At 39.8% G+C, this 13,062-nt stretch overlaps 1 protein-coding gene across 2 annotated transcripts; it reads right to left on the bottom strand.

Annotated features, from left to right (window-relative positions):
* Nucleotides 1–1,609: 1,609 nt before the first annotated feature.
* On the bottom strand, nucleotides 1,610–5,980 carry LOC147623633 (putative linoleate 9S-lipoxygenase 5). 2 transcript variants are annotated; one of them, XM_086820210.1, is made up of 8 exons: nucleotides 5,641–5,980; nucleotides 5,183–5,451; nucleotides 4,408–4,663; nucleotides 4,019–4,245; nucleotides 3,135–3,232; nucleotides 2,866–2,940; nucleotides 2,203–2,492; nucleotides 1,610–1,970 (listed from the first exon to the last, which is right to left on the bottom strand). In XM_086820210.1, exons 1-5 carry the CDS (start codon nucleotides 5,864–5,866, stop codon nucleotides 3,221–3,223), a joined length of 990 nt encoding a protein of 329 aa, XP_086676336.1. In that variant the 5' UTR covers nucleotides 5,867–5,980; the 3' UTR covers nucleotides 1,610–1,970; nucleotides 2,203–2,492; nucleotides 2,866–2,940; nucleotides 3,135–3,220. The 2 variants fall into 2 exon arrangements, with proteins under 2 accessions (XP_086676336.1, XP_086676338.1); XM_086820212.1 differs by lacking the exons at nucleotides 1,610–1,970; nucleotides 2,203–2,492; nucleotides 2,866–2,940; nucleotides 3,135–3,232 and having other exon boundaries at nucleotides 4,062–4,245; nucleotides 4,412–4,663.
* Between the last annotated feature and the right edge of the window lie 7,082 nt (nucleotides 5,981–13,062).

Genomic DNA, 13,062 nt, shown 5'->3' with positions numbered 1-13,062 from the left:
ACTCTTTAAGCTTTTTCAAATCAAATATTTTGAGAATTATTTGAGTCACTTTTATGAAAGTACCAATTTTTAAAACTTACCAATTTTTCAAATGACCCAACTTCGAGTTCAAAATCCTACCCAATTGGACACACGTGTGTAGTATTTTCATCAAATTTTAACATCATTTGTAAAAATTATTTGAAATCAAAGTTGAACTATTTTTGTGGCTAATGCCACTTTTGTGACCCAAGTACGTGACCAGTGTTAATTTTCACAAGATCAAGTAATACTGACAACAATAATTATAGCCTCTTAATCATAAAACAAAGACTCAACAAAATAATGTTTTTAATGAGAAAACATTCCACCTCATTGAATAAGTATGAATAATGTATTTCAATAAGTCTGAATAACGTAGTTTTAATGAGTAGACATTCCACTTCATATAATAAGTACAAATAATGTATTTGATTTTTTGAAAACACCATGTGTAACGTATGAAGATTATGTTTTCAATAATTTATTGGTGTGTGATGAAGATTATGCTTTCAATAATTTATTGGTGTGTGACCAACAATAATTCCACACTGGGTCTTGGTATGAGCACATAGGCCATTAGGATTGAGGTGTATTAGATCCCATTGAAGAAAATATTTTTCTAGTTTAGATATATAGGAGAGATGAATTTTATTAAAAGTTAGCATCCATATGTGGCTCATGTTTGGAGGTCTCTTTTATGAGCTCTCTAAGTTGATTGAATGATATGTATGTATACATTTTAGTTCTAGCAAAAGACAAACCCTTGTACCATTTTAAGTATAAATAAATAAGAAAAAATGATACACTATAATACAAGGCTTTTACAACTAAGTTTTACAATATTACATCATTTTTTCTATGAATTAACAAGAAAAAATCATACAAGTACAACTTTATAAATAAATAAATAAGTTTTACGTTCCCCTAGGTACTCCTCATTCAATGAATGATTAGAGAGGATCTCAAGGGTGGCCATCACGACTGTGGCTTGCTTTTGATTTGAAAGAGATTCTAGGTAGAACTTCTCGGTTGAATTTGTGAGGAGGTTTTGGTATTCTTCTGTTCCTTCATTTGGAATCAACTTGCTTGCCCTTGTTGGTCTATGAGGCATGAAACCACCATATGCATATTGACCAAAATTCACAACCGCATGATGTGCAAAAGCTATCCATATCATTGTCACAATTACCTCCTCCAGTTCCTCCTTACTTTTCATCGCCACCCACCAATTCTCATTCTTCTTATCACCATGCCCTTTTTCTTTGATCTCCAACCACCAACTTTGTAGTTCACGATCATCTTGCACTACCTTATCATTTTCATAGTAAATTGATAGGTAACTATTCACCCAAGACTTTATTGCAAACCAAATTTCAAGTCCATCCACTGCATATGGGTAGTCTTCAATGTAGAGTCTCAACTTATGTTTTGAATTTGGATCTTCTACTGCCATACCCCTAGAAGTAATTGTGTAAAAAACATCATCAATAAGGATAAAATATCAATATGGAAATAGAGTGAGTGAGTGAGAGAGAGAGAGAGAGAGAGAGAGAGAGAGAGCTTCTATGTCCAAAGTTGAAGAAATAAATAAACTCTAAAAAGACATTTATCAATCTTGGTAGAAAATAAACTCACAATACCTTTTGATTAAATCCCTAGGTAAGGCTTGCTCATCGAATCTCCAAGTCTTCTTATACATAAGAGAACTAAACTCCATGGAGTATTTATCTGTGCAAAATCCCATTTCAATGATTCCTGAGGGTATTATGACTTCTACAAGTTTATTATTACTAGGATCATGGGCATTGATTAAAAATTGTCTTGCCAAGGCGTTGATTTGCAAAGTGTCCTTGCAGTGGGGTTCCAACAAAACATATACTGGATGGAGAGCACTGAGTCGCCTATGTGTTGCGATAATAAATGGCTCCATACAAGCATGAGTCCTTAGCCTGTAAGATAATAATATTAGAATAAGATTTTCCCTAAGGTGTGCGCTTTATTACACATAGCACACTAATCTCAAATCATCCCAAGAAGAAATTTTAGTCATCATAACAAAAGCACACTTTATTTTAAGCAACCCTCCTTGGTTTACGTAATTTATTTTATTTTTATGATAAAGAACCAATCTCTTTCTTTACTATCTTTAATGGATAGCATAGTTATGGAGTAAAAGTTTACCAATGGCTGATGAGTTCATGGTAAGCTGCATCATTGATTGTGGCATGTGCCTTTGCAAGGTGCCAGAGCCATCCTTCTTCATTATCATGAGGTGGGAAAAACACTCGACTGCCTCCTTCATTTTTTGATACACTCAATTCTATCGCTATGGGTTTAAGTGTGCCATTTGTAAGGAAGAACACAGTTTGAGAAGCATACATCTTGCTGTCCTCTAGCTTATTTGCCTCTTCCACAAATGGAAGGAATGCATCATAGTAGTCCACAATGTATAACCTATCATGTGCTATGGCCTAGAAAGGAAATTAAATTAAGTAATTAGATAATGTTTACCATTGCTAATTTGACTTGTTTGGTGTTCATGAAACCTATTGTTAGCTTATTTTAATGTGTGGTGGTTTGGAATTAAAACAAATTTTAACATAGTAATATAAAACTTTCAATGAGATAAAATGAATCCATGTTTTTTTGGACAACACATAGAGATGTTAGAAAGAGAAACACCTGTTCCACACTCAATTCATCGTCTAATCTCTTCCCACTGAGTTCAACAGCAAGGTGGCTATCTCTTGGGAGCTCCTACAAGAAGCAATAGATATCAAGAACTTCGGAAAATGAATCCATGTTTTTTTGGACAACACATAGAGATGTTAGAAAGAGAAACACCTGTTCCACACTCAATTCATCGTCTAATCTCTTCCCACTGAGTTCAGCAGCAAGGTGGCTATCTCTTGGGAGCTCCTACAAGAAGCAATAGATATCAAGAACTTCGGTTTTAAGAAATACAAACAACTTCAATTTTGTCTTTATAAAGGAACCATGTGGGTTAATGTCTTGGTGGATGGTTGTTTGACCTTAAAAGCTGTAAACTGGTTATTCTAATTATCTTTCAAAATTCATTATCTAGGCAAGTGAATAATGAAGTTTTATATCACCTTTACTCGTTCTATAACTAGTGGATTGACACCGGCCAGTGTTTGGCGACCAAATTCCTCATCTGCTTTCCATTCTTTGCTGCTCTCTATGTTGGGAGCTGGAAACATACATCAAGCAAAGAAAATAACGCATTAACAAAAGGAAATCAAAAAACCATAACGTAAAGCTTATTTTTATCATCAAAATCACCACGCAAATATAACATTCAAGCATACTTGTTATTGCACAAAATAAAATAGGTAAGGTTATTTCGTTAACATAAAGCTTTGAGACATTGCCAACAAGATGTTTTACAGTCCCATTGATTTTGGGAGATTTCTCACAAGGATGGCAGCACATATGGCCCAATCATCCTTCAAAACAATAGTCTGTATAGTAATAAATAGAAACCAATTCATGGATTTATAATGTTTAACTTCTTGAAACTCTACATATGTGGAATTAATGCAAACTGTGTGTGTATCTTTTATCCAAACTTGCTCGAGCGCTTAGGAAAGTGGTGCCTTAGCTCATCCTAGAGATGGCCAAAATCTCAGGCTCCTAGCTAATCGCACCTCAAAAACAAATCTGGCTAATTGCAACTTTTGGGGAGTGCCTGGTTCTACTGCAATGTGAGATTTCACACAAGGATGGAATCTCATATAAGAAGCGAGACCAAGGGAATACAACAGGAGAAGAACCAAGTGGCGTTTCATTAGAGATCATGAAAATTTTCAAGGAATAGTACTTGGGATCAGAGTGCAACACGTACCTTGAATAATTTGGGGGCATGAAAAGTTGAGGAAATATCCTAGTGGGTCCTCGAGTAATTGCTTGACGAGCTTAGAAATAAGATGAGGCCCAATATCTTTTCTTTGATAGAGCGAGAACCGTCCTCCGTTACCTTGGAGTAGAGGTTGTGAATTTGCCGTAAAGATGAGAACTTAGATGAATCATTATGCCTTGTAGCAGCTCTTGGTGACCTCTCTCTCAATTGGGGTAGCAAACGTGGGATAAGGGTCTTGATACCATCAAAGACGACACCACCTTTCTTTGTGCTATCGAATTGCTCATCACGTGGTACATATATCAATGATGTACCACGTGGACGTTCTTCAACTTGATGTCCACCTAAGGTAAAAATTGAAAAGTTATAATATGTAATGAATTATACAAACAAAGATCGTATCGTGAATGGTTTTGCCATGTGAGGAACATAAACAATAAGTATCTAAAATAATAGCTAACCAAAAAAACGGCTATAGAGCAACGAGAGAGAGAGAGAGAGAGTACAAACACTAGAATCTTTTCGCTTGCGCCCAGTTTTGCATCTTCTTGGATATGGAAATTCCAAAGAGCCACCCAAAACCTTTCTGCTCAAGTCCTCTGAATCTCCAAGATCGTTATATACGTCATAGTCATAAACGCGGTCATGCTCTTGTGGCTCCCCATGTATGCCTTCAGCACTCCCCCTCTCTCCTCGAAGTTGTTCGAGGGCTTCCTCTCTCAGCTTTTTTAGCCCCCCCGGCGTTTCACTTGGAAGATATGCCTGTATTGCAATGGAAAATGTCATACTAGTTTTACTGCATCGCATGGAACAATTGTGTGAAGTACACTAAACAAGATACGAATTAAGCAGTGTCTTTGACATACTGCTATATTTTAAGCACTCTCTTTGGAGTCATGTGCTTTGTTTGAAGAGTGTGTAGTGCCTTGTGTCTTGAAGCATATTCTTAGTACAAATTAGAATAGAACTTGATATGCGACAATAGATATTGAGTGCTTCGTGAGGCCACCTAACCATGATTCAAACGAATTACTATCCATGTTCTTTTTCCGATATTCTTAGTACAAATTAGAACTTGATATATGCGACAATAGATATTGAGTGCTTCGTACTGAGGCCACCTAACCATGATTCAAACCAATTACTATCCATGATGATGATGACACTAGGTAGTGTAGATGATTTGCTGAATGTAGTCTCATGAAGCTTGCCTGTCAAAACTCATTATATGTATGCATGAACCGTGCCGACAGAGAGCGCATTATAAGAAGAATAATATACCTTATTACTAAAGAAGATACGCGGGCAGCTTTCATATTTTCTGAGATTGTAAACCCAAGAATGGCAGGGGAAGTCGAAGAAGTGATTATCACACTCCAGCGTCACATGTTGCAAAAGAAACTCGTTGGAATGATGGCTCTCCACCAGAAGCGCAGCAGGGTCTCCAAATTCTTTCTCCACCCTAAAACTCACCTTGTACTTTAGCTCTCCTGTAACCTGCAGCCTGCACTTCATGCTTTTCTTGCGGCTTCGCTTGGCTGTTCTGGTTTCTGGAAAAACCCATTATTATGTAACATATAATACTCGCATGGCCTTAGTGTCATACAAAAAATAATAAATGATTCAACCCATCATGGTAGAAACCAAAGAGAATCATCGTCCACAAGCAGCTCAATCGCAACTGCATGCAATTATTATTTATAATTATTAACACTCAACCGCAAAGAAATGCGCCATGCCTGGCTTCCCTGGAGTCCCTTGTTGGATGCCCACAAGCTCAAACTGCACGGTGCAACCACCAAAATCATGTAATGCGTCACTAAATCCAGTAAATAAGTCAGGCGCAATATTTAAAAATCTATTCTTGGTCTCCAACTGAATGGTTCCTTTCCACTTCCTGCCATGGAATCTCTTGTCGAGTTTGTCCCCGACCTTCTCAGCCTTCTCTTTGACCCACTTCTGCATTTTGATCTCTCAAATTAGCTTGTTCGCCGGCCTTCTGTGCTCTATTGATCGATGATGAGAATTAGCTTTAAAAAAAGCTCGTTTGGCCACTCACACAACTTCTTCTACTGTGTTCTCATTACAACCCCCCCCCCCCCCTCTCTCTCTCTCTCTCTCTCTTTGGGTTCTGTTCTGCAATATCCCACCAGCAGCTACTAGTCAATTTATAGGCTTCGAAGGTAGGAAGTTGGTTCACACTGGCACATTTCGAGTCCGCGGCTGTTTCTCCTAAACCTTCGGGTGTCGCTTTTATCCTATGGGTTCGTGTGAGGTGAACCCATAGGATTTGGAAGTAGTGGTGATGAGCGTGGAAATGGGCCTGGATCACGTGGTCTCCTTGAATGTTAGTTAATGAGCGTGGAAATGGGCCTGGATCATTTGGTCTCCTCGAGCACGGACAGGAGCCTACTAGTAGCTGATTGGAAGCCAACCACTGGATCACGTGGACAGGAGCCTACTAGTAGCTGATTGGACACCGACCACTGGACCCACAGTCACCATTGAAGGCATGCATGGACCACTGGACACAACTACTGGTTCATGTGAGGTGAACCCATAGGATTTGGAAGTAGTGGTGAGCGGTTGTGAATGTTAATGAGCGTGGAAATCCTCGTCTCTAAATCCCACGGTGCCTTTGAGAGGCACTTCAAGTGGGATCGACGGCGGCCGAGGTGAGCGCGCGGATCTCGGTCGTCGGATCAAAAGCATCCAAAAAGTAAACTAGGGATAAAAAGTAAACTAGGGATGAGGGGGGCGACGGCTGGGAAAAGGACGCGGATGCAGTAGTTATTTTTGGTTTACTCCTTGGTTATTACTTTATGCAAAACTGCGCTTTTTATCGATTTACTTGCAAACCTCATCGGCTTTATGAGTCTTCAATATCATCCATTGGCAAATTCAAGGGCAAAGTCCATTGTCGCTTATGCTACAAAAATATTACGTGAGACTTCCATTTGTACTTCTGCTTGTCCTAGTTTTTGCACAGTCCTAGTTTACTTCATAGTCCTAGTTTATGTGAAAACGCTTACCAATGAGAGATCATACACACATCCAATGCTACAGAAATACTGAAAAACAGGACAGTACTTGCCACCATTTCATAACATTAGTTTCCTCATATATATCACACCAAAGCATTTCAACCACTCTATTCCATATGATTGATATCAAGTGTACAATATCTTAACTCTAACGCGCGATGCGTATATCTTTTTGAGTCAAAGAAAAGCGTCTCTCCTCATCCTTACAATCACTATATAAACAAGACACGATCTTACATTGCAAGCTTGTACTTTCGCTTGTCCTAGTTTTTGCACAGTCCTAGTTTACTGCAATCTCCTAGTTTATGTGGAAACACTTACCAATGAGAGAGATCATACATACATCCAATGCTACCACAAATACTGAAAAACAGGACAGTCTTGCCACCATTTCACAACATTAGTTTCCTCATATATATTGCACCAAAGCATTTCAACCGCTCTATTCCACATGATTGATATCAAGTGTACAGTATCTTAAGAAAAGCGTCTCTCCTCATCCTTACAATCACCATATAAAAAAGACATGATCTTACATTGCAAGCTTGTACTTCCGCTTGTCCTAGTTTTTGCACAGTCCTAGTTTATTGCAATCTCCTAGTTTATGTGGAAAGGCTTACCAATGAGAGAGATCATACATACATCCAATGCTACCACAAATACTAAAAAACAGGACAGTACTTGCCACCATTTCACAACATTAGTTTCCTCATATATATCACACCAAAGCATTTCAACCGCATTAAATTGTGATATATATGGTTGAAATGCTTTGGTGTGATATATATGAGGAAACTAATGTTATGAAATGGTGGCAAGTACTGTCCTGTTTTTCAGTATTTCTGTAGCATTGGATGTGTGTATGATCTCTCATTGGTAAGCGTTTTCACATAAACTAGGACTGTGCAAAAACTAGGACTGTGCAGTAAACTATGACTGTGCAAAAACTAGGACAAGCAGAAGTACAAATGGAAGTCTCACGTAATATTTATAGCATAAGTGACAATGGACTTTGCCTTTGAATTTACCAATGGATGATATTGAAGACTTATAAAGCCGATGAGGTTTGCAAGTAGCCTCACATCGATAAAAAGTGCAGTTTTGCATAAAGTAATAACCAAGGAGTAAACCAAAAATAACTACTGCATTGACACATGTATTGAACTCATCTAATACAAAATCTTTACAACCAAAAGATTTAGCATTCCATAGAAGTGTATGCTTTCAAGAAGTGTACAACTTATCTCGAAATGTAATTTTGTACCAACTATAAAATCCCAAAATAAGACTTATCTTCACTATTGTGGAGACATACAATGTTATATATCATAAAATGTTATCTTCACTATTGTGGAGACATAAAATGTTATCTTCACTATTGTGGAGACATACAATGTTATATATCATAAAATGGCATAAGCCTTCCATTGACTAAGTTCGCAAATCTAGTGCCCAAAAAACTAACATAGCAAACTAAGAAGGTCACGATGCTAAGGGCAGATGCTCGTCCAATACATGGCTGAGCCAAAGAACTGAACTCATCCTTCAACTTCATGACATATCCATGGTCGAACCACTTCTTTGATAGCTACACAAGAAAAAAAGCAATGTTAGAGTTTAGAACACCAAAATCACATTAAGCACATACATAGCAAGAGATTTCGTATGGAAGCTTTTTAATAAGCATGTGCATACCCAATGCTTTGGAGGTGTATTTATAAGGCTCCCATCAATTAGTTTCTTGATAAATGCCATTACCTAAAATCTGCAATCAATTATGTTTGGTTGTTTTGGCACCTACAATGTTTATCGACATATGTCTCAATTGATCCAATCCAAAAATGCCATATATCATGCTATATAAAGGACACAATATTGAAAGCCAAAATTAATTTTCACATACCTCTATACAGTTCAACTCAAACCCAGTGGATGGGCATGAAAGAGACTCTTGTAATGGTCCATGTGTGCAACTTGAAGAAATTGACTCAAGAACTCTAATAATATATAGATATAAAATGTTAGTTAGCATTTACCCAAGCATTATGGATTCATGAACTTCAAAGTAAACCTCTTGTCTTACAATTGCACAATGGAAACATACTCGCCCGAATTCCCTACATGCAGTGAGTCTAGGTGCAGGATTCATGAACTTCAAAGTAAACCTCTTGTCTTACCATTGCACAATGGAAACATACTCGCCCGAATTCCCTACATGCAGTGAGTCTAGGTGCAGGAGAATATTTTTTCTCGATGACAAGCCTCTCACCTTCATGATGTGGTAATTATAGACCACAAAAAGAGTCCAATGGTGCCTGAAAAACATGAAGTTGTAAGTGCTTTGTCTACTAATGACAAAAACAAGAACACATGCATCAATATGAGTAAACTATTGACTTTACCTATCTACTAGAGGTAGAAACAAGAACACATGCTTTCTCATATCAATATGTCCAAAGAAATTTTGCAATGAATTATTGCTCTTTGGATGCCGTGAAGCCACATATTCATACCACAAACTATCCACGAATCATTAGGACTTGTTTGGGGTCTTCTTGGGCCCTTTTATTTGGACACTTAGTGAAATGCTTAAAATGCTAATCAAGCTTTGACCAAGCTAGTGGCCTAGGCCTGAAAATGCATTTTTCCTTTTCTACAAAAAAGAAAATAGGCCTAAAGGTAATCTAATCATTAGATCTTCTGTCCTTGGGAAGGAATATGGACCTAACTGCCTTTTTGTCTTGTAGTGAAGTACCTTTCACAAAGAATGTTTGAAAATTTTCGTCACTTTGTTCTCTTCCTTTTTGGAGGTGCTGCAGATCCCACTCTCTCTCTACACTCTCTCTCTAAAATGCGATTAGGGTGTTTTACTTGGGTAAGGGCTTCTTTTTCTCTCTCTAGGAGCCATGGCCTGCAGATCTGGACCTCCTACTCCATCATCCTCTCCACCAGCTCTCATGGAAGAGCTCACCATCCCCTCTTGTGAAGGTACAGATCGACACATCCTTGCAAGCTGAGCTGAAGCTCTCCATCTCCATCACTAGCAAGCTCTCCATATCTATCATCCTCTCCACCAGCTCTCATGGAAGAGCTCACCATCCCCTCCTGTGAAGGTACAGATCTACACATCCTTGCAAGCTGAAGCTCTCCATCTCCATCACTAGCAAGCTCTCCATATCTATCTCCTCAAGGCCTCCATTTCTCTATATCCATCTGCATCTCCTCCACCTCCATCTCCATCACCATCTCCATCACCATCTCCATCTTCATCTCCTCCATCACCATCCACATTTCCATCCTCCACCTCCATCCTCCATCTCCATCATCTCCATCACCATCCACATTTCCATCTCTGTATCCATCTACATCTCCATCTCCATCACCATCCACATTTCCATCTCTGTATCCATCTACATCTCCATCTCCATTTGCTAGGTACAATGGCTCTACGGGACATCACCAACAAGCAATCAAAGTTTCGCTTGCACGTGGACTTAGACGAGGAGTATGCCACAATGCGAAGTAATCGAACGAAGGGATGTATTCCTGCTGAGGTGCTACGACTTCAAGGTGCAAAAGCCATTGATCTTTGGACTGATGGAAGCATTTATCCCCTTGATCCACAGACTTGTGCACCTCCCCCTTTTCGTAATATCACGCAGGTCGTACGCTTCTTGGGTGATGGTTATAATGGTTTCTTAGGGTACTGTCAGAGGCTCTATTCTTTGTACTTGCAGGAACTCTCAAATCAAAATCGCCTCAGGAAGCTTCTAAAATTATGCAAGGCAGAAAAGGAAGAATGTGCGTCAACTTTCATGGCCACAAAGGAACATATGCTGGCTCGAGTCAAGGATCTAGAGAAGGAGGATGCAGAGCAGAAGATGAAGCTTGATAAAGGTGTGGAAAGGAGGGATTGAGCTATAGAGAACTATCTCCGTCTTCGAAACTCAACTCGGAACCTTCGCCGACGTGTCGATCATTTCACTCACCTCCCCGTGGGATATAATGCAAGGCAGCGAAAGCGCAAGCCTCTGAGTCTTCTTTCCAAAGATGGGGGGGCTCGCAAGCGACGTGTGCATCAAACAAGGTAATCACAGCTTCAAAACTAGCATTACATTCCTTTTTCATATAGTTATGTCATTGATTCTGAACTATGTGATGTCCAGGGAATGTGCTAAAGCAATATTAGGTTGTTCCAATACTGAGGAGTCTATCCTTGAGCACATTATTCCAGAGCAGAAAGTAATCAATATGATAACCAATCCAGTAAATGGTGCGTTGCGTGACAGGATTCAAAAGTATTTTCTCAAGGAATTCGAGCAGATTGCCAGTCCCATTGACATGCTCACTGTGTGCGACACAGCAGGTATCAGTGATAAGGGATACATGGCTTTGTATACTTGCATCACAGCACGTCTACGAGGCAAAGGAATGACACGATCTATACTTCCAACACCATACAGTATAGTTATGGCAAGGAAGTCAGCAAACAACAATATTGCCGACTTGCTAGGCGGCTACAGATGGGTGGATGGTAGCATGCCAATGTCAAATTCAAAAGATTTTGCTTACAACAAGTTTAACAATATTTACGTCGAGGTGGAGGCGCTTCAACGAGCTATGATTCAGTTTTATGATATGACATTAGAGGAGACGGATGGAAAGGCTATATTTGTCCTCAAATTGGATGAATGTCAGGTTGTAAAGGGCCAAAGGGTGGAACGTACAAGTCTGACACTCATGAGCAGGGCATTGAAGCGAAAGAGCTTAGACGGCGAAGATGAAACAGGTGATGCGGAGAATAACTTGCACACAAAGCAACACAAGCAAGATTACTTTGGAGTGCAGTCTGAGAAGAACATATGGTGGCAGGCGGCATGGACCCTTCCGCACGAGGACCATGACAGTCTGAGGTGGTACTTCACCCGTACAGGTATTCAAGGAGTGATACATAGGCAATCAAATGGTGAAGTCTTGCATGTGCCTGGCACTGGTCACTTTGAAATAGAGTGGCACCTTGGTGGTGATCTCAAGACCCTCAAATGCATGTTGGGAACTAAAAGCGGTGCTAACACTTTGTTTCCATGCATCTTTTGTTGTCATCCAAGGATGCCAAGTGTCGCAGTGGGGAAGGCCAAATAAGCAACCAAGGTGAAAGGTCGTAAGCAGGCAAGTGCAAAGGGCTCAAATCAATTACAAAAAGGGAAGGGTATGCATGTCTGGCTCAATGGAATTATGAGCTGCAATCAAAGCAAGGCACCATCCGCGCAGAGGAGGATGCTACTTGGAACCCTATTCTTTCAATTCCACTGTCGCGAGTACATGTGTGTACCTTGCATGCAAGACTTAGAATTCTGGACAAATTGTTGATGCTCCACATCAATTATGCTTGGAACATGGAGCCAAAGTCACGGCGAGAACAGGGCATCCAAGAGCTTGAAGTTGTTTTATCATCCGCCGTGGGGCTTCACGCAGGTGCTGTCACCCTCTCTAAGGATCGCAAAAACCCATCAAGTACCCAAGATAACCCTAATAAGATATGTATGGGTGGTGCAAAAGCAAGATACCTGCTCTCAAACTATGGTGAGGCTCAAAGCCATACACATTTTGAATTATGGAAGCAGATTTGTGATGTAACAACCTATCGAGGCAATGAGGCGACACTAGGATTGAAGCGTGCACATGTGTGGGAAGCTTGTGATGAGATGATGAGACTTCTTGAGCGCCCGTATCTTGATGAAGCAGAGATAGCTACATTCAAGACTTCGATTGACAGATTCACAGAAGAAATGATCGATGCTTGGGGGGAAACTCATATAACACACTACATGCATATTCTCTATGCGCACAGTTCCTTCTTTCTAGATGAATATGGGTCTCTTGCACTCTGGAGCAACCAAGGCATGGAACGATCACATTACCAAGCCAAGGCGGCCTATTTTAAGAACACGGGTCATGGCGGTGGCAAGGTTCGTAGCAATGCGTTTCAGGAAATGTTCAATTGGTTTTACCATGCACTTACTGGGAGAAAGGCCCAAAAGCGAGCCGGAAATTTATCTTTGAGGCGCAAAATCATGAAGGTGTTAGGTGCAAGGCGAAAGAGAAGGGTGCAATGCG

The sequence above is a fragment of the Cibotium barometz genome, chromosome 26, assembly GCF_041138505.1.
Source record: "Cibotium barometz isolate CiBa-2024 chromosome 26, ASM4113850v1, whole genome shotgun sequence".
Taxonomy (NCBI): Eukaryota; Viridiplantae; Streptophyta; class Polypodiopsida; order Cyatheales; family Cibotiaceae; genus Cibotium; species Cibotium barometz.
The sequence above is the reverse complement of the archived record's forward strand: the minus strand, read 5'-3'. Positions and strand labels throughout refer to the sequence as shown.

Excerpts from the sequence above, each read along its gene's own strand:
- LOC147623633 (XM_086820210.1), bottom strand. The coding sequence starts at position 5,866 with ATGCAGAAGTGGGTCAAAGAGAAGGCTGAGAAGGTCGGGGACAAACTC. Across the intron at positions 5,452-5,640 it reads AGGGACTCCAGGGAAGCCAG|AAACCAGAACAGCCAAGCGA; the intron begins GCATGGCGCATT and ends GGGTTTTTCCAG. Across the intron at positions 4,664-5,182 it reads GTATCTTCTTTAGTAATAAG|GCATATCTTCCAAGTGAAAC; the intron begins GTATATTATTCT and ends ATTGCAATACAG.